General features: G+C 36.4%; 1 protein-coding gene across 7 annotated transcripts in view; it reads left to right on the top strand.

Annotated features, from left to right (window-relative positions):
• The window catches only part of CDK14 (cyclin dependent kinase 14), a 320,024-nt gene that overhangs the window by 187,409 nt on the left and 110,027 nt on the right, over positions 1-22,588 (top strand). For all 7 annotated transcript variants that reach the window (XM_042801716.1, XM_032991372.2, XM_032991368.2 and 4 more), the window contains one exon: positions 6,765-6,858. In XM_042801716.1, the coding sequence (XP_042657650.1) occupies positions 6,765-6,858 (94 nt within the window). The remainder of the gene's footprint in view (positions 1-6,764; positions 6,859-22,588) is intronic.

The raw sequence follows: 22,588 nt of genomic DNA, 5'->3' as shown, positions 1-22,588 counted from the left end.
TGTTCCTTACAGAAACAATATGGTATTAGTAAATGAAGCAATTTAAACAGGTTATTAAATCCTTTTTGATTCTGGTAATGCATGTACTGCTACATCTGTGTTTCTTACATCAAGAAGTCACGAGGGATATTTTATTTTGAAGTGCAGCTGGCTTTAAAATGTGTTTGGGAACAGCTGGTGGTTTTTTTGCATATTCTGTTGTTTTGCTTTTAAAAAAATACACTTTTTAGTCACAGTTCAGGTAACCTAAGAAGTTATGGGCCATGATATATTCTAAATTCACGTTTATTAACAAACATCAGCTATGTTTAGTGCTGTGGAAGAAATCACCTAAAACTAGGCCAGTCAGATGTTATAAAATTGCTTATTAAATCACTGTTATTTAACTTTGTAACATCTGGATTGATATAAATGTTTTCAAATCTGCTCTTAATTTAATGAAAGCTCTTCATACGGAGTTTTTCTATCCTATTATAAAAATAAATGGTACTATTCTGGAACACACCAGTTTCCACACATAGCTTGCTCCGAGTGAAGATTTGAGTGCTCACTATAATTCCATGCATGCTTTCATGAATATTTGACCAATGAAGACCTACAACAGTAATTAAGATATTTATTAAATAAAAATGGATCTTGTCTTAGACACAGGTGCACCAAATTATGTTTTTACACAGGGGACATTACAAAGTCATCTTTATCCTCTATCTGCTGTAAACAGTTTGCAGTGAGAAAAATCCAAGAGCTGGAGTCACAGTACACCCTGAAGAAATACTGCTTCAGGCCTGAGAGAGAAAACAGTGTAGGGTAAATTAGTTCTTTTGCCCTTGATATTCTTTATGATTATGACTTCCACTTCAAAGAAATGCTAATCTGTAGGATTAGGATATTAAGGTGAAGATATTGCAATAACTATCAAGGTATTGTTAATTAAACTTCTCTTGTTGTCAGTGAGTTCTTAAAAATTTTTATCAGTTGAATTAGCTTTTGATTGGAAAATTCTCAAAGGCTCAAATTCATAGAAACACTATGTGTGAGGAAACTGTCTTGGTCTGTAGTTATTGAAAGGGCATTTCAGCTCCTGTCTAAAACCTCCTTTTATCCTTTTGGAACATCAGATTTACTATTACTTTTCCACTGCTGGAAATATGTTTCATGTGTGTCAGGAAAGTACCTTACAAAGGTATCTGGATCCAGAAAAGAAAATCAGGAAGAAAATGTTCAACAGGAAAATACCTCATGGCAAAATGTTGCTCAACTTCAAAGATTATTTTCTTGAGCTGCTTTTGCGTTAGGCTTTTACAGAACAAGTGGGTCTAATAGAAAAATTCTTGCAAAAAGAGATCATGTACATTTTAATGCTTCATGAATGCGGTATTTCTTAATATAGAAACTGAGCATTTCTACAGAGGGTTGGATCGCAAAACAAATTTCTGGAGTTTTTATGTCCAGATAGTTCAGCTACACAGGCAAGAACATGAGCCCTGTATTCACTTGTAATTACAATTGCTTCAAGACTGACTGTAAAGAAGTACTTCGAACTATCAGACTTCCAATTAAATTATTTTTCATTCATTGGATCTTCTTGCTGTGGAAATTTTAATGTTGTTCTTTGTCATCACGGGAGGGAAGTTTTGACTCACTCATTACTTCTCATGTGAGAACTGTAATCTGTTCATTTTATTGCCCCCATTCTTTGATCAGACTGTATCTCCCATAGTATGTTACTTTTCACATATCAAAGTAGAATGGTCATGAAAGACCAATTCCAACCAAGTTCAGCATCTGAAGGTATTATGACAGTGTGCCACTGTAGAATTAAATCAGATTTTGGTCAAATAAGGAGACAAAAGTCCCTTGCTTTTCCTTCCATTCCCTTTAAACTTGTTTTCATAGTTCTGTTCTTAAGAAGGATCATATAGAAATGTGACTTTTTCTGAATAAACCAGAAAAGATAAAAACCTCTGTGCCCTTCCAAGATGTTGCATATTACTAGTGGATTTTATGGAAGAGGTTCCAGTATTACCTCTTTTTGAAAAATCCATAAAAAACCCAAGTAGCTTGGTTTTGGGGTGTGTGTGTGTGTGTGGTTTTTTTTGTTGTTTGTTTGCTTTGTTTTGTTTTGTTTTGTTTTTTTTGTTTTTTTTTTTTGTTTTTTTTTGTTATTTTTTTTTGTTTGGTTGGTTGGTTTTATTATTATTATTATTTCTGATATATTAAACAGTACAAACTGCATATAGTTTAGGAAACTTTAATGAAAACTCTACAGTTCCTCTGAATTTCCGAAATCTCACCAGGAGGATTGTTGGAAGCAATTATTCAGTTTTCATAAAATGCCTTTCCCCTCTGAAGACAAATCCTGCACACTGAAAACAGGCTTCATTACCAGATAGAAACCTTACGTGAAGATCCAGCATAGGAGTTCACTGTGAAGAACATGCTGAATGTTATCACCTGCAATAAGCCTGCTAGAAAGATCTGTTCAGGGCAGAAAGTTCAACAGTTTAAAACATATATAGTAAGCATATAGGCTTTTTATAATCTTGATTTAAGTAAAAACTAAAACTTGGTTTGGAAACAATTCCTCATTTCAGAGTGTGTCTGTAGTATCTTTTATGGATCCATCAAGAAAAATCAGAATATTAACTGAAGGAAACAACCCTATAGCCTTTTACAGATGCTTCACCAAAGCTTTTATTTTATTTTTTGCAGTATTCAGGTACAGATAGGCTGGAGAATCTTATTGTCACAATATAGATCTTTGTTACACAGAGACAGGAATGTGAATTCTTAAACCAAAAATATAAAACCAACCCACCAGTAAGCAAGTTAATTTTAAGGGAATGCCCTCTTGAATTATAAAAGCTGCGCAGAAAAAAAAAAAAAAAATGCAGTTTCCTGAGGCATCCAACTTCATTTTTACAGGCTCATTTACTATGTCAATTCAAATGCAAGAGTAACTCATTTAGCTGTAGTATTAACTCTTACTCCATTTAAGGCTGTATGATGACATCCAGAGTCCCAGGAAATTAAGCAGGACAATAGAAGAGCAATATTAGACGGTATGGCCACATATGGTCTCTCAATACATCGATAGGTTTAGTCATGCTTTTTGTCAACAGAGGGTAAGCCACCCATTTCAACATTAAATGGCTGTCACTTCTACTTTGCAAGGTTATCCTAAGCCATTCCATTGGAAAGATCTCTGAACGAAGTCACAGCATTTGGCTTATTCAAAATCAGAAGTCCTATAAAGAGAGCAGAAAAATCTCAACCAAATACACTGAAATGTGTTAGGCTAATATTCTTTTGTCACTAATTATGTCTCAAGTGCTGCCTGAAAATGTCATTGTATGCTGAGTGTGCACAAGTTATACATAAATAACATAACCTTGGAGATGCATGCACATTAAAGCCAAGTTAATTTCTTGTATTTCATATTTCAGTCAGTAATCTCTGCATCATAGAAACTAGAGATGGGAGTGATCTGTGAGATCATCTTATCCACCCTACTGTTAATGCAAGTCTGTTCCCTGAGGAATATTCTTAAGTGTTTCAGCTTGTCTAGTTTTATACAAGTGTAACAATGGAGCTTCAAGTCCATTGGGAGGCTGGTGTATAGCACAATTGTTAAAATTTTTATTTCATAAAGGCATTCTGCTATTTCTAGTTATACTATCTTGGATCTACCTACAGTTCTGGGAACCATTAAAATTCTAATCAGTTCTTCCCTGTCCTTTATTTAGCATAATTTTATATACAGAATCATCACATTCTCCCTGTCCCTTGTGTTTTCTTGTAGCCAAGAATGACATAATTCTCTTAACTTTTCCTTACAAACCAGTTCTTCTGGCACAAAAATAATTTTTGCTTTGCTCAAAAATCTCTCTAACCTGCTTGTTTATGAGGTCTACAAAAACAAGACTAAATTTCAAGACCTTGTAGAGACTTTATTTCTTTTCATGTTCAGTGTGTGTGCACTTAACGATTTGTGATTAAGAGATCCTATTATATACTCAGTTTCTATGTGCTGTGAGCCTAAAATTCACTGACACCACTAAGACACCTAAAATACCATCCAGTCATCTTGAAGCCTTTACGTGCTATTATGGATATCTGCGTATTTCCTATCACTTCAGTGTCATACTTTTAAAATTATTATTATTTTCTTTTTTTTTATTAGTATTCATTTAATCCTCTCTTTCTATGAACTTACTATTCAATGTGCTGAACACCATAACCTTGGAAATCCAGCATAAGCGTAATTTTCAAGTGGGCCAAAGAAACAGCAGTCCTCCAGCTCAAACCTTGAAGGTTATGTTTCTCTCCTCAATGATTTTCATAATGTTTTGGTTTTTGTACTGAGTATTTATGTAACTCCAGTAATCTTTCATTCTTTTTTCAGCTTGTGACTAAATGGAGTACTAGGTTACACAAGAGTCCAAGACATGTAATAGGATTCTTGTTTCCGAGCAGGAAATTTTTCTTCAGTAGTGTCGTTTGCAGTTCTTGATTTTTGGCTCATACTGGTGTCAGACTTGCTAAAAGTGGAAAATTTTGTAAATAGATTATGTGAAACATTATAAAATTTGACAAAAACTTCCTGTTGCCTTTACAGCATTTCTGTTCAAACAGCTCGCTGAAGTTTCTCTGCAGATAACAGTACATACCCTCAAATGATACACTGATTTAATCAAAAGCCTGTTTTCTGTTTGCAAGAATAGAACTCTAATCCTCTTTTCTTTAGACTAAATTCAATTGTTTTATTTCTCATCTTGAATAAATAGCCTCTCACTGAAATCTTGAATTTTTCCTTGCCTGAGATCCTGATACTGTTTATAAGTATTTGACGAAGATATATTGTGCCTATCTGTGCCTAATGAAGCACTAACCAGACTAAATGATGAATGGCAGTTTAATCAATTCAGTTCATTTGGTAACCAGCAGAAGCATATGGAACATAAATTTTAACCTCTCTTTTATAAACACCTGAATTATTCTGAAATTTGACCAGAACTGCGTTTTCCAAAGTTTTCCTCCACTTTTCAATGCCTAAGGAGAAACTTTGTTTAATATATCTATGATTTGCGATATAGAATTAGAAAATGCTTAATTTTCTTCTTCGAGAAATCTGACTGTCAGCTCTTGTTGTCCTAGAATGTAAAATTATTTTGTTATTCAGTAGTGGTCAAAGCCTTCAGAGACGAGTAAAGCATGGGTTGTTTGCCGATAATCCTAGTTAAGTGGTATCTATATTCAGCCCCGGCCTTAATGAAAATATGCAATCTATTTTCATTAAGTTGTTTTATTCTAGAACCACTTCCTCACCAATATATGCACACATATCCCTAAAATTAAATGCTACTTTCTGAATGCATCATCATGATGCATAAGCAATGAAAAGGTATATAATTACTATGTTCCAAATAATTTACTTCTAAACACAAATTTAAATTAGAGAATATTGCTGGGATTTTATGACACAGAAACACAACTCAGAATTTCAGGGAGAGGTGGTACCATAGTTAGTTTTGCAAATTCTTTATTCATTTTTATATATATTTTGGGTTATTGAATTCATATTTCATTTGGATGGAAGGGGTTTTCTGGGTGATTACTTACACAGACATAGTTATACAGCATATGTAGGTGTTTACATGCAGAAGTTGTAGAAAAATGTATATTTGAACAAGTTAAAATATATAATCAAGTTGTGCATCCTATTGGTAGCCAAGGGGGATGTTTGATCTTAAAATTATTTTTGCTGAAGGAACAAGCAACTTTTGAGCTCTCTTCATCCAGAAAAGATGCGAATGCAAGTTTGTATTTTGTTTTGCTTTTAGACACAGGAAGTCCACAGGTTATCTGCAGTTTGAATTAAAGAGTCACAGAAACTTTCCTTAACTTTTGAGAATCTATTCTTTGTGCTGTAGTCAGTATGTCTCATATTTTTACCCTCTGATTTCCTGGTACTTCTGCCAGTGGCTTAACTGAGTGGGATGAGGGAGACTGGTGGGAAGTACCTTTTGTGAGAGACCAGGGACAGGAGCTGTAATGAGGTGGCTGTTGTGGAAGGGAGAGGAGGAAGCTCGTGACTGCTCAGCCCATTACACAGCACCTCTCTGCCAGAGCTTCTGGGGGATGGTGTCAGCAGCCTGCCCCGTCCCCCCCCGCCCTTCCCCTCGGAGCTATGGCCTTTGAGCTTCCTTCTTTCATGTTGGAAGAGACGAGAAGAGAGTCCAAGCAAGCACAAGTCATCTACATTTGGGCAGTAGCTTAGTTCAGTGTCTGTGAGCAGGCATGTGCTCTTGTCCTTTTTACTCATTTTTTTCCATATTCTACTCCCATGCCAAGCCCTTCCCATGTGCCTCCATGCCATAGTCTTGTCCCCATTCAGCTTCTCCCAAGGGTGTGCTAACTCACTGCCATTTCCACATCCTCAGAATTTATTTGGAAGCATGAGTGTGCTGCTCAGGAAGCACTCATACAGAGAGCAGCTGCTATGCCTTTATTGGTCTCAACAGCTACCATACATATTTCTGCTACCTCTACACTTGCTTTCAAACATCTGAGAATTATTCATATGTATACATTGGTTTTAGTAAATGCACATGCTTGTCCTTCAGCCTGGAATTGATGTTTAAAAATAAATTAATAAATATTGTATAAATACTGGTGATGGATACAAAAGCATTGGTGCTGGACATTTAATCCGTAAGAAATCTTTCTAATGTTGCATACTTTTTTTTTTTTTCCCTCTGTAGGGGAGTGGGTTGCATCTTTGTAGAAATGATTCAAGGGGTCGCTGCTTTTCCAGGAATGAAAGATATTCAAGATCAACTTGAAAGAATATTTCTGGTGAGTTCTTTATTGCTCAAATAATGTGCCTAAGACAACAAAGGATTGATTGATAATATTCACATATTTCTTTGTGTCAGGAATTAAATTACTGATACAGCCAAGGATCAGAATCCTAATCCACAAGCTAGATACAGTTTACTTGATGTATTCTTGAAGACTTTTTCTTAAGTTCAGATCCTAATTTTTTCAATTAATATTTTTCAAATAATCTACAGAAAGGTTTTTATACAATTCTGGAAGAAAGCTTTCCAAATGTAAGGCAATGGAAATCCAGCCAGTGTGTCATCCTCACTTTGCAGGCCCTTCATAAGTTATATGGGTAGCTCAGGAACTGATGACACATCCCCATTGGAAGCGAAAGAAGAGGTGATTTATATCAAGCATAAACCATCATTTACACATTTTTCTTTCCAGGGTTGTGGGTTTTGTGGTTTTTTTTTGTTTGTTTGTTTGTTTGTTTGGGCTTTTTGGATTTTTAAGTTGTTCTTTCTCCCTCAAATTGTGCTCTGGATTTGGCAGTTCCCTTTCAAAAGACTGAGGAACAACTTTTCTTGACTCCCTGACAAAAGGTTTCATTTACTCTGAAGCCTACTGGGAGCTGTGCTGTTGTGGAATGGGTTTATTCAGGGAAGTCACTGCTCACCCAGATACTAGCCAAAGCGGCTCCTGGTACTATAGGCTGGCTATCAGGGGAAGTATTGCAAGAGCATCTTCTATCCTCAACCTGGCAATCTCTGTTTTGCTTCTGACCACAAATTTTGAAGGGAAGCATGAGCATACCCTTGCTTTTAAAGATTATTTTGTTAGTAGTCATTTATTTCAAATGCAGAGAATTTATTTAGGATTCTTTTTTGGTCCATGGGGAGGGAAATAAAGTCTTTCATAATGTATTTATAAAACTTACATTTCTTATTGTACTCAGACTTGCTTGTACTATATCTTTTTTGTTGGGACACCAGGGAATTTAGCAACTGCTTTTAAGAATAACACAGAAAAAATAACTCTCTAAAACAAGACCTTATTTGATTGTGATATAAAAATATTTCATTTTCTGTAAAATACTTTGTTATTCTGCCTGCTTGGCTAATACCCTGAAAAATCTGTGCTGTGGAAAAATAGCTGTGCTGCAGCATAGACAAGGAGCAGCAGTTCTCAGCAGTTCTGTGACGTGTCTAATTGCTTCGTTTGTTCTCCATCTTGTGTATTTGAAGCTAGCAACTTCTGGGCCAGTTTTAGGATTTTGCCTTCTTAAATTATTATGCTTCTCATTTATTGTGATGAAATTTCCTCCTTATTTATAGAACATGAAATTTTGAAAACAATAAATTCCTTTTTGGGGCTTCATCTCATTTATGGTGATAAAGTGGTAGTGAGTATTTTTGCTATGGAAATGAAGTAGACTTCTAACAGCAGAAATCAGTGCTTCCTTTAATGGGGCCTCGTATATCATACAAGGTCATATGATATAGTTATGAGCAGTAATAGTGATAGGTATATCATATAAATATATTTTTGTATGCCTTTTGTAAACCCTTTGTATATTCCCATTTTCTTTTCTCTTCTCTATCCTCGCAAATATTTGTGTGTTAAAATGCAAAGATTAATTCACCCCAGGACGAGTTTTGAGGCCCGCCAATTTTTCAAAATTCTGTTTTAAAACTGGAGCTGCAAATATTGAGATTAGTGTCGAAATAACAAGGGGTAATTTATTGATACCGTTTCTTTGATTTTTTACAAACCTTCAAATAAAAAGATAAAATTTTGGACTGGATAGTTTTATGGTCCATTGTAAATCAGAGTTAATTTTTAAATCCCTATTAATTAGGTTTTCTAATGGAAGTGTCTAGTTACCTTTAGCTAAACAGTCTCAGTGAGTGCCTTCCTAATGTACTCTAAGCATTATTAAGAATTTAAATTATCTGTTTAAAAGTTATAAAACAAAGGATTATTCTTTGGTTTTGTATTTGAACAGAAGGATTAAATACATTCATTCTCCAGTGAATCATGTATAGTATGGTAGTTAATAGCACTGAAGTACAAAATTAATCAGGTTGTTACACCAGATAACTAATACCATTAACTCTCACACAGTGAGCACTTATATAGCTGTGAAAGAAACAGATCAACCAATAAAAGACTTTTCCACAAAGTCTTCCCATAGTTCCCATTTTCAACATCCAACAGAGATCATTTTCTTGTAACAAAGGGTAGTCTTCTGAAAATAGTGTAAGGTAGTACTTCTGAAAATGTAGTCCTTTTCTAAAATACACAACTTGCAACAAAAGGTATATTAATCTATGTCATATCTGTTGCTGTTGTTATTAGTTATAGCTACACTTCCATAGCACGTAAGAGTCCAGGTTGCAGTTTAGGGCTTTTGGGGAATTGATTACATTGTAGTAGGAAAGTCACAAAATGCTAAGAAATAATACTCAGGAAAAGTGAATGAAATTTAACGTGAATAACAGTTCAAATTTTTAAATGGCTGTTTGATTTCCTATTGTATAATTTTCCATTGTTATGTAAATGAAATTAAAATATCTTGTATGTATGCTGTTGCAGTGATTATCAGGTGGAAGTCAAAGTAAATTCTTTTGCCTATCTCTCCCCTTGGCATTCTTCATATACCTATGTAGCAAAAGTAAATGCAACCCAGCACACTACATGTTTCTTCCTCATTATGATTGATGTTTATTTATGTTTAATAATGGTTTAAGTGATTGTATATTATAGATTAAGAACAGATATTGATCTTTCAGTTTTAAGAACTTTTCTCTTTAAGCTTTTGTTTTCTGACTTCTGTTGTTTTAAACATTTATGGGTTTTTAAATGGTAATGTAAACTGATTCACTATTTTTGTTCCAGCAGCTGTTTATAATATGCGTTCTCAGGTTCCATTACTGTCATAGGCCTCAATAAAATAGCAAGGGTTTATAAATCAGAATCAGTTCTCAAAATTGGACCAGCACTTAGGAGGTGTTGATGAATGAGCAAGCTGCAAGTTGTTATTGCCACACTTTGGATCTGATAATATGAATTCTTTTTCCCACCTATACTTAAAAGTGTGAATAATTACTTCTAAAAAAACTGTACTTACCAAATAAAATGGAAATCACACATATAAGTAGGTTGCTTTTTTCAAAGAGGTTTAACAGTGCATAAAACGTCTTCATGCAGAGGTGGTTTGGTTTAATCAGTATAATATTGCATCTTTACTCCTACTTTTTTCCTACATTTTGAAACTGAGATGACTTTCTGGATAGAACTACATCATAGAATATAAGAGAGAAAAGTGCAATTACAGCCTGTAAGAGCTAACAAGTCTTTTGCCTCAAACTATCAAACTAGTGATGTGTCGTCATCATTTCCAGCACAACTGAAAAGATCCAGCAAACTGTTTTATTTCGCCATTTTCTGAGACAGTCAGCTTGAGGTTTTGTTGCAAGGCACTGGGTCTGATGGACCAATAATCTGATACAGTAATTTCAACATTTCTATTTAGTTCTTCTAATACGTGCACAAAACAGGATAACACTTCAATCAAGTACACGTTAAACAGTAAAACCATGGGAATAGGAAAAATATGTGAGGCAATCTGCTGAATCAAAATAAAACTGGGAAATCACGTTTGGCTTCTGATATGGAGTAGCTAAGATCTTTATTAGTAGTTTATTCCTGTTGATCATTTGTTAACATACATTTCTCTACATGCAGACTGTGGGGTTTTCTGTATCAAGGAGAACCTGCCATTGTAAATAAGATTTAATTATGTCTAGAGGTAAAAGCTGCACCAAATGCCTTCAAGCTAGCCCTGTAGTGGGGAGAATTGACAGCTTCTTGCATCAGGCGATGATCAGCATGAATTAGTTGACTGTTAAAGCTAATTAAACTGAGAAGCTTGCAGTATGCCTGTGCATGTCTTACCCTAAGCCACACTGGAGGTACTAGCTTGGTTACAGCTCTGATTTTGATATAAGGATATGCTTTTATACTTGCTGTTCTTAACAGATTCAAACCAGATCAGAATTTAAGTTCTTGTGCTAGCTTAATTTTTCTTTCAGGGAGGATTTTTTTAAAGTGGGAAAGTATTTTTGTGTTTTCCACTTTATGTGAGGTTTCTGAAAGCCACTATAGATCAAAGTGAATTTTCCTCCCAGGCTCCGATGCCTTCCCAATAAGGGAATAATCTGTACATTGGCCGAATTTTAGTCTTAGTGCCAATGACACTGTAAATTACATTTCACTGCAGGAGTAATGTACAAAGAGTTCTCCTGATACTTTGTAGATCTCCGCACAGGCAGGACAATGACATTTAAGTACTGTTTTATCTGTAAATGGTCAGTCACTCTGCAAACATGGTTGCGGGATACGTGTGTGCTGTGGGGGCCTCACGCCACAGGTAACGTGGCACAGTGGGAGTGGGCCTTTGCAACCAGAAGCTTCTGTCTTTCCTGACACACATATTGCGAAAAACTGAGGACTCCTCTCTGGTATTGGATGCTTTTGCTCTGTTGGGTGCCATAATGCACAGTATTAAAAGTAATTAAAAGAGAACAATATCCGTTTGCTGAGCCCAGCAGCCTGGTATGCTGAAGGGTGACACCAGAAATTCTGGCTTTCTGCATGGAGCTGCACAGCAGAGACTCACGGGAGTTTGAGATTTCTGAGAGCTATGAAAAAATGACATTTTCCTTTTAAATGGAAATGGAAGTGTTACTTCTGGCATTGAAGATTTAAAAGGCTAGCAATATTTTTTTCTTTTTTATATATATACACATACAAATATATATATATATATATATAACCACACACTTGAAATGTCTTATATCACGTAATGCAGGCTAATAGTGTTTTCTCCACAACTCTAATGTTAACACTGGCTAGTAATGGTTAACAAGTGTTTGTGAAGCTGTGGAGCTTTCTCCCCGTGGATGTCACTGACATCCTCTAAAGCCTAAAATAGTAAATTTTAACCAGCTTCACTTTCATTTAAGCTTATGAGAGACCCAAAGGAACCCTGCTTTCTGGTACATTGTGTTAATAACATCTTTTGAGAAGCTATATCAATGCTAAACCAAAGGGAGGATTTCTTTTAACTATTGGGTTTTGAAGGTCACCTGTAATGAGATATTTAGTCAAATTTATTGGTCTTTTATTCCTGTTTCATTATTCAATGCATGCTTTCCTGTCACTTGATCAATACATTGGCTCTGAAACACAGCTTGATCATCTCTGATGGAATAGATGCATTTGTGAGGCTGGACCTGAGCTGAAATTTTATTTTGTGTAGGCATGGTATCTATGGTGCCTTATATGTTGCAGACGGTGAATCCGGTTAGAGAAAAAGTCTTCATCTTTATTAAATAGGTAGTTCTTTCTTAGACAGGAAAAGTTTTCTATAAACATTAATATTTATAAACAATATAAATATTGTCTTTTCCTCCCATTTCTCTCCATTTTCCTCCCACCAATGACTTCATGAGGAAAAGGAGGGGTTTTTTTGAAAGTCTAATTAAGTAGAAACCTGATTGCTGAGTTCTATCTTCCATAAAGCAGCATGTAAGTAGAATGAGGGAAGTGCAATGTATTATATACTGCTAATGAATTTACCTCTGCTTTGCTTTGTTACAGCAACATGCAAAATATTTCACCTCTCTTCAGCACCACTGAAATTAAATAAATAACATTGCTTCTTTACCTGTGGGTCTTCTCTTTGAAGTTGTTAGCACTTATTCAATATTTTACTGCAGTTGCCTGCAGGTTTTGCACTGATACCACTTTTACAAGGTTCCTTTCTTGGCCTTGTGTCTTATGCCAAACTTCAAATTAAAGTAATTCTAAACCAGGCAAGTATGAGGTGAATTAACCTTTAAAATGATATTTAAAAAACAAAATAAATATTCTATATATTCATGATTTGTAAAGGATTGTGGATTTTTTAAGAGTTCTTTTTAAGGAGTTTCAGCTCAATTTTAGCTCTCTCACTGCACTGTATTGTCTTCTGTATCACTGCACAAGTAGTATTTTTCCCTTATAACAAGGCACAAGGTATTTGATGTTAATTTGCGTTTACCTCTTGTAAAGAACTCCTGTCCTCACCATGTCTGAATAGCCCTAGTCTGTGTTGTTGTTTGCCTCATATCATTAAACCCATATGGTACTGGGTGAACAAACTAAGCCTACAATTTAAAAATAGCTATCTTGTAAAAATGTAGGAAATTTTCTTGAGGTGTATTTCCTATGTGTGTCAGGAACGGAGGCTTTAAAAAATATTGAAGTTATATCTCGCATTCTGTTAACATTTCTTTTAGAAAAGAGAACACGTAACCTCCCATTTGTCCATGTTTAAAGTCATAAAAATACCCAGTAGTATATGATGGACACTTCTCAGGGGAACTACTAGCTGGTAGCAGGAGGAAAGAAGAGGAGGGGAAATAATTAACGAATGTGTAACCCCATCTGTGACTTTCAAGAGGTGGCTAGATGTCAGGCCGGCGAGTCATACAACCTGATGCACATAGGTCTTGTCATCTGCTTGTAAGAAGATGTTCCTGTCCAGCCGGCTAATTCTCAGCAAAACCCTGAGTGTATCTGGGATTGCAAGAGCTTGTCTTATTATCAGCTTGGTAGTGCAAAACGTGAAGAGTAATTGGCTATCAGAAAAAGAAAACAAATTAAGACATGGTTCAGTGGAAAACAATGACTTCATGGTTTTCTTTGGAATCGGAATGTTTCTTCAGTATCTGCCGTATTTCAGTTGATGAATTAAAAATGGGCTATAATTATAAAGAAGCATTGTTTCTTTTCCAGGCTCGCCTCTGGCCTTCAGGAGGGTGGCTGCAGGGAACACATTGAAAAAAAATGTGCTGAGACTCAGCTGGTGTAAATGAGTGCAGCTCTGTTTACTTATACTGGTGTACATATTTGCAGAGACCTTCCTTCTTTGCTCCATACATCATAGAATTAGATTTTTTTTCCCATGTAAAATCTCTCTCTGTACAGGTTGTGTCCACATGTGTTATGGAACTTTAATTGCAAACACTTTTGCATGTAGGTGACATGAACAGAAATGCAGTTGCAAGCAATTTGTGCATATTACAAATGGAACTGAAGCCCATTCTGAACAAAAGTGTTGGTCTGTTATCCAAAAACCTATGCTGCAAGGTAATATTGTGCCATATAAAAGTACAGGCCCATTCATAAACCTGCTCTGATACACTAGCTTTATTTACTAGGGAAGGTAATAAATGATCAGACACCAAATAATCATGCTGCTTTCTCTTTGAATTTTGTAAATAAAGGAACAATGTTTAATACACTCGAATCTTCTCTTTTCCCTTTCCTCTTGTGTCTGAATTTGCACATCACATGCCAAAAGAAGGTTTTCTGAACAGCATCTTGATTGCCAAAATTGTTATTATAATCTGTAGCTCAAGTTCAACTATCCTTAAGGTTGAAAATGTCTAAATATCAATGTGAAGCAGTTTTAGATGATGATTTTAGAGACAGGTTATGAGAATCTAAGATTGATATACCTTACCTGTCTGCACATGTTTCTTAAAAGACTTCAAGAGTAATAGCTGGTTTCTTCTGTACTCCTAAGAACTGGTGAAAGTATATAGCTTTTTCTATCTGTGTATCTGGAGGAAACATCCCCTCTAGCCCATGCACATGCCAGAGGTATCATTTGCAGTAGGCCTAATTTGAATAAGTCTAGGCTTTAATACCTGGGTTTTTTTCCTGAATCAGTGCCCTAGACTCGGTATGAATTTATCAAGATGCTGAACACTTGCCATAAGATTGAGCATCTTCAACTATCACTGCCATTTACACAAGCTGCTGGTCCTCAGTATCTTTCTATAAGCTAAATGTAAATTTTCAGATAAGCTTAGTGTTTTCAAGAGGTTTCAAGTTTTCAAGGGCTAACATTAATCCACCTTGATTAGAACAGCTGCTTTTCTGGTTCATTAAATGGCTATGGTTAAATAATTTAGGCATCTATTCTGACATACGTTAAAAATTTTGTATCTCATCTGAGTTTTGTACATGCATATAAAAATGCTATCACACAATTTCTGTGTGTCACTATTTGTGTGTTGCCAATGCTTATGTGACTTGCACAGAGAAAAGAAAATGAGAATGAATGCATCTCACCTGATTTTTTTTAATTCTAATTTTATATTAATACTATTACTGTCTTTTTATTATAAGAGAAAAGTAACCAACAGAAGAAAAGCTGCATTACTTTGAAACTGCCTTGAAAAGTATTGGACAAAATCAGTATTAATAAGTAGGAAAAGGAAAGAAAAAAGGCTACAGAAATTGAATATATTCTACTTCATAAAATTGCGTCCAAAAAAAGAGGTCTCATACAGGAATTGAGATTAGGAGAATTGCTTGATTAGGATCTTAATGCAGTCGGTAATCTCAACTGTTTGAGTGTCAAATAAATAGAGCGGGTTTTGAAGTATACAATATTGTCTTCTGTTCTTGTTGCTTTGGTTTTTCCTTCCCCGGTCTTCTGAGTGCTCCATTTAAAATGACTTGGAGGCCATACCAAAACTGGGTTCTCTAGCTGTCAGTTACAGGAAGGAAAACGTCATGTGTTCACTACTTGTCTTTAGAGTGTGCATGTATATCAGTGTGTAGCAGTAGTTCTGGCAGCTGAGGTCTGTTTCTGGATACAAAGGAGAGAGCTATTAATATATTTTGTGAGAACATAATGAGAATTCTTCACTGTGCTTTTTTGGTGCACACCACGATCCTAATGGCTGTGGTATAAGCTCTCAAACCTGTCAGTGATGGAGCAGAACAGCATAAGGTAAATTATTAACAGAGAGTGTAGTATGGTACAATAGGTATGTTCTCACTTTAATATGATTGCCCTGATGATGATTACATTCAGAGGAGAAATCAAAGGAAATCTTTAGGCATCTCTGTATTGCACTGGAAGTTTATGGTTGGATTTTTATATCTTTTGATGGTGAGAAATCAGTTGACCTTGTAAACTTTCAATTTGATTAAACTTTGCAGTGTCATAAAGAGGGATTTATGTTTTTAGAATAACTCTTGCTCAATTCCTTTTAAAGTTATTTTTAAATATTTTGCAGTTACTTCCCTTCTTCAAAATGGAACTATTTGCATTGTAACTAATTTTCAGTTTAGAACATATTATATCTGTGGATTTTTTTTCCCTGTGTATCCTGAATGCAGTTGTTTTACAATAGCTGGTAATTGTGCTTTTCTCATGAGAGAAATTCTGTATACTGAACTGGCCCTTCAGTAAAATCAGAGGGAATGCAGCCAGGGATTTTGTCAATCCATTAGTTATACTTCATGTCTCATCTTGGTGTGCATCCATGCAACATGTTGCCCTAATTATTTAAAAGAGTCCTTAATTTGAATTTTGGAGATCCTGAGCATTTTGGTATAGTCTGCTTTGGTCTGATGACCAAGATATTTGGTTAATAACGTTGCTAGGCTGCTGGACTGGCTTGTTAGAGTGTGCTAATATTTCTCCCTTCTCTTGGAAAGGGAGGGGTAGAGCCAAGCTCCTGCTGACCTCACTGCATCATATCCCTTTGTCAACTGCTCATCAGTTCAAAGCAGGGTAATAACTATAGCCAGGGCAAATCCTCTTTTGTTTGTTTTATGGAGCTTTTCATGAAATCCCTGCAGTACCCTATTCTGTAAAAAAAAAAAAAAAAAAAAATAAAAAATATCAGACCAATAAATGTAGCTGAAAACTAAGGATACTGAAATACCTGTTTTGTACTAGACTCATCTCTTATTTGGGCTTCATTTACATTCAGCAGAACATACTTTCAGTGCAGCTTCCTACCACTTTTGCTTTATATTATCCTATTCTTCCTAATGCTTTCATGGTTTTGTTGCTTTTGCAGCTTTTTAACTAGCTTAATGATAACATCGTGCTGTTCATCTGCATTCCTCACATAGTCCAGGAGATGAGTTGTGCCTATGCTGTTGAGAGGTTGATTTTTCTCTGTGATAACTTGAGTGGTTAGCCTTGTTTCATTGGTGCAACATCTCCCTTTCAACTAATTCAGTAAGTTCTTTAAAATTTACCTCTGAAATGTTATTATTTGCCTTGTAATATCCTTGGTCATGTTAAAGAATTAATGTAGTCATTTTACTGTTCTTGTACCTGATCCCCAGTCATTTTTCAGCCTTTGTGTCATCAGTATTTCAGGCCATGCGTTTCTGTGGACCTTTATATATTGCAGGTGGAGGATAAGAAACTGTTGCTCCAGTCTTTTCCTCTCCATCATTATTGACTGCTAGTTGTACTGAAGCTCTTTGTCATGTGTCTGTGCAAATTTTCTTTTCTGTATTTGCATATCCTATTTATTTATTCATCCATTTCCCCCTCTGGTGGTTTTTTTTTTCTGTTTTTCGGAAAGAGTGGACCATGATATGCAGGTGTTAAGCAGCTCCAATCTTTTGAGGATTTGCCTTCATTCATTCACACTTCATCACTCATTGTTTCAGTACAAGCCCCCTCAGTTACTGTTGGAGCTGTAGGCAGTATGTTCTCCAAATCCTGCCCAGTCCTTGCAGCTCCCTTCTCCAGTGAATAGAGAGGAACACTTCCAGCAGCTCCAGGGAAGTAGTTCCCTTTCCCCAAAAAATGAGGCTGCAAAGAGCAAGGACTGCCACTGGCAGCTGCCCTACATGTGGCTTAGAGCAAGTTTAAATGGAGACGGGAGATGTCTACACCCTAATCCCTCCTGCCTGGTGTTTTTGAGAGCTCAGAAGTCTTGGGCAAAAGTTACATAGTGCACAATGTCAAAGGAAACAAATGGGTTCACTGAAGCTGGGAGTGCAGCTGCCTCTGCCAGTTGAATGACACCTGCTTTCACCTTCATTTAAATAAGCAAAATTAAAAGTCTTAGGCCACCTGCCAACTTATTGTTAAAGCCACAGCTGCTAAATGGGCAATAAATAGTTAAACCACACACTTCCCAATTTTCAGAAAATTTGAGCATCTCAACATTCTGCACTTTTTCAAAACCCACTTCCGTTCTCTATGTTTGGGCATGTATCATGTAGTATCAGGAAAATGAACCCATTTCTTGTACTGGACTTGCAAGGAAATGGGTCAATTGTCAGGAAAATAGGTAGATGCTCTAGTGAAGAATTCACTGGAAACTTCCACAGTGCTCTGGAGTGAGGTGTGCTGGTTTGCTACGCTGCAGTGGAGGATAGGGGTTCTGTTCAGACACAGCCTCCCCACTGATCTTACCATCTTCTGGATAAGAATGAGTGTACCCCTGGGATTCTGCCCTAACCCCACTTAAAATGTCTTGGCTACTTTTATAGCCAGTGTTTCTCTATCAGAAGTAGGCTGACATTTTCCTCATTTTAAGGAAAAAAAAAAAAAAAAGTTTCTATACTACTTAGAGATTTTCATTTTTCATTCTGTTTGCTTGTTCTGTTCCTATGATTCAGAAGGATAGTTAGAAGTATAAAACTTGCTTTTTTAGCAGCAAAATACTGGTGTTTTGAATGAATACACCAAGAATCATGCTGTGGTTTGTTGTAGGAGGCACACTTGAAACTGAATCACTTGAAATGGATTTTTAGTGATAAGGTTAGACATTTTTAAAAGTGATTTGATTTGGGAATTCTGATAAAGTTCAGTGTAGGAATCAGCAGGATATTTAGACATCCAGGAAGAGTGCTCTTACATCCACCACATATACCCTATAGAATTGGACCTCATTATTAATGCCCTCACTGTTTCAGAGATATTGTAACACCTGGACCTACACACTCTTCAAATGGCAGCATGACTAACTGCCTTCATTTACTGTAGATTGAACAAATCGTTGCTTAAAAAAACTTGACAAAATACCCACTGCTTCACTGGGCTCCATGTGGCTGAACAAATCTATTAAAAATTGAGATTATTACAAGATCAAGACCTTAGTTGCCAAAATAAGGAGTTGGCAAACTTCTGAATGATCTGATCAGATTCTAGTATTATGCTGTTGTGTGATGCTGAGCACCAGGCTTAATATATAGATGTTGGTATGTGTTACCTTCCCAGGATTTTTAGGTGAGAAAAAGGATTTTCATGATGCTGATACAACCTTTTTTTTTTTCTTTTTTTTTTTTTTTTTCAGATGGTGAGCTCAGCAGCTCAATTAGTCCAACTATGATATTGTCTCTGCCTTAGTACAACATCTTTCCTCTCCACTGCAAATGTGTTTCTGTCATGTAAGCAGCACGTGTAACAAGCTTCTGTTGTGCTGTGCATATACTGTCCTTGTGCATAAGGAATGGTGAGTCCTGGTGTGGTGTCATAACAAGGCACACTTGTTCCTCCAATGTGTTGTGACTGGGCACCAGGCCAGAGACAAAGGGTTTCCAGTATCTGAGAAGTACAGCATGCTTCACTGCTTTGGAGTGGGGTTTTGCACTGCGAAAACATGGAGTGGTTTCTATGAAAACCACTGGGTCAGGTCCCAGTGCAGTGATGATCCTTATCGGGAATGGATGTGATCCCAAATGTGCTGGTTTGTTCACATAGTTGTAGTTAAGCGATGGTACCGTGAAGAAACATAATTTTATTTTAAACAAAAATGTTTTCCCTGCTATTTTTATGATGATTGATAGGAATATGCATAAATTTAGTCTGTTAATTATTTAAATAAGCTCTCCAGCTGAATGGCAGCTTTAAGCCCTTAAGTATCCTGATGCAATGGTGTAGCTTTGCCCATGCCAATGAGATTGGATGCTGCAACACTTGCTACGAATTCATATGTTAACTGAGCCAGTTTTATGGTATTCAAAAAGACCATAAAGGCAGCTTTATGATCCAAAAGCAGCATTGCTTTTCTGATAAGCCAGTGTTTCCAAAAAACCCTGTGTTGTGCATACCTGGAATTCAAATGAGCCAGCTGCTGAGCCAGCACAGCAGGGCTTGTGGAAGTACATTTCATAAAAGCCTCCCACAGGCTTCTGGCTTTTTTTTTTTTTCCCTCACTTTTTCTGTTTAAAGAAAAAAGTCAGTAAAAAAAACTTGAAATAAATCTTTAAAGGACATATTTAGGAGAGGACTGTCTGTTTGGGTGGGTTATTCCAAAGACTTTACAACACAAATAGGATAGGAAATCTGAAATTAGGAGCATGTACCTTTCTGTACAGAGTAAATCAGAGCACATTTTAAAGGATACATAAACAAGCATGACTTGTGAGCCAGGGAGACCTTCTGACAGGTAATTGCTGTCTTCCTTATCCTTTGTAGTGAAGAAAACCATTTTGTTTGTTCCCAGATGTTAAGGAAGAGACCTTCCAGCACAGAAACTAGCAGCAGCTGCTTCTTTGCATATATTAACACCAACATCATCCTTGGTGAAGTCATTCCCACTCTGTAACCTTATTTGAGAGGTCACAAGCTCTGGTAATGCCAGAAGAGCAAACTTTCCTCTTTGAAGGAAGGGGAGAGAAATCTGTTGAGGCCACCTGTAGTCTTCTGCATGAGTTTTCTTCCCAGTCTTTTCCTGATCCACAAAAGCTTTCAAATTCTATTCTCTTTTTACTAAGGATCAGTTCCAACCTGTTCAGGTGTCCTATAGTTTCTGCAGCTCCAAAGCAGGTATATGAGATGCTAGGTCTAGTTTAATTTCAGGATTTTTTTGTTCTGATGATGGGATCGTTTGCTGATGGAAGGGGACTCCTCAGCACAAGTGGCTGGGAAAGCTGCAGGGAGAGTTCTGCTGCTTCAGCTCCTTCAGCATGGAGCATCCCCCACAGAGAATCACTCTTTTCACTTTGGAGCTAAACAGTGTCTCCTTTTAGCGTGTACTATGTTTCTTAATTAACTTGTAATTTGGCTAAATTGCTGAATGGTTGCACTTTGTTGAGGGAAAGTGCTGTCTCTGTCAGGAGTTGGCCTTTTTTTCTTTTGCTGCTAATTTCAGATTCTCTCACTACAACGTAGGCCCCTGTGTTTTCAAAATAACTTTGCCAAATCCTGTTTTCTTAGTGTTTTTAGTATTTATTTCATTCACAGAAATGTTTTAGTAAGAACCACTAAATAAAAAAACAGTTTCTTCCACCACGTGTACCTTTATGAAAGTTGTAAGTTACTAAAACGGGGTGTTACAATGAGAAGTGCTGACTACCTGTAGGAGGAGGATGCTCCAGCCCAGTACCAGTTGTTTCACACTTGTTTTTTTCTCATTGTGAAATTTAAATTAAATGACTCTGGTTTTGCTCTCTCTCTATTTAGATTGGAATATGGACAGAATTAGTTTCTAAAAGTCATCTCACTGACAGAGCTGTTTCTGTGATTCAAAGTGTAGTATGTATTTAGTAGGTCCTTTTCAGAATAAACAACACTCTCCTCTGACTGAGCAGTTAAGGACACTGGCGTATCAAACCTTGGTAGTGCTTTGTTGTAAGGCTGGGGATTTAATTTAGTCGTGGCCTGATAGTCTGCCGTGCTGGGTCTGTGGTGATGCCTGCTCTGTTCTTCCTCCTCCTTCTCCTCCTCCTCCTCCCAACTGCTGCACCCAGCTCGTGCAGAGAGAGAGTAGGTAGATCCAGGCCCTGTGAAGGTGAACAAGCATGTTTATAAAGTCTCCAGTCCGCATTGTCTTCCTCATGTTAGCACAGTTACAGTGGTGTCTCTGCTAGGGTCCCTCAAAAAGGTAACTGTGGTTGCCATGGGTATAAAGAGAACAGTGAGTTTGTTTACTTGTGCTGCAAACAACATGGAAACAGTATTGGGATAAATTTAACTTTTTGATGCAGGCAGATACTCAAATATCATTTATATACACAAAGTAAGGTTGGAAAAGTCACGTATTAAAAAGGTTACCTGATGATACTTCTTTGTATTTTGTCTCTGTAGGGAAAGGATGTTAAGAACACTTAGGTCCTTAACTGTGTCAAGTACCTCATTTTTCATCCTTGACAGAGCTAAAGCACAAATATTAGTTGAACTTGATTTTTTTCAGTTTATGTGTGTTGTTAAAATTTTGTGGGAACATTGATAGTAATTTCATGTTTTGCTTCCTTCATCCATACTGGCACATTACCTAAATGTTTTTGAAGCCAGATTCATCATAAATAACTTCCTATGCTCAAAGCAAGTGGTTTTATTACCCACACATAATGGAATGATGATATTCCACTTGATGCCTGAAAGAGTCAGCCCCTTGTTCTGTTCCTCATGCTTCTTTTTCACCTTAGAGAATAAGGCTTAGTAACTTCTATTTTTTCATGAAACAGCATCACTTTACATGTAGAAGAAACAAGTTTATGGGGTTGGTGACAAGGTGCCTTCTTTCTTTTTTGTTGCTGTTTTGTCCTGTACTCATTGTCTGTGTAGCAGATACCGCTAAGAGCTCTTGAAAGAATTTAATACATTGTTGGGGGCGGGTTTAAGACAATGGTTAGATCATTCACAAAATAACTTGCAAAAGAAATGCTCCAATCAGCTCGTTTTCTAACCACCCTTGTTTTCTCTTAAATCTACAGTTTTGATTTAATGTCCTGAATGAATGCAGATCACATTAAACATTCTGCTACGTATTACCGTTACGCATATAAAATGGTGGTTGTTTAATTTCTTTTTCCTTTTACCATGTATCGTCAGTGCAAGGGGTTTTTTTATGACTTTGATAGCATTTACAGGGACATAAAGAAGCAAAAAATACAACCTGTTTTATACATAAAGTTAAGAATAAGAATTTGA

The sequence above is a fragment of the Tyto alba genome, unplaced genomic scaffold (assembly GCF_018691265.1).
Source record: "Tyto alba isolate M040663 unplaced genomic scaffold, T.alba_DEE_v4.0 Super-Scaffold_38, whole genome shotgun sequence".
NCBI lineage: Eukaryota > Metazoa > Chordata > Aves > Strigiformes > Tytonidae > Tyto > Tyto alba.
This window is presented reverse-complemented; position numbering and strand designations above follow the sequence as displayed.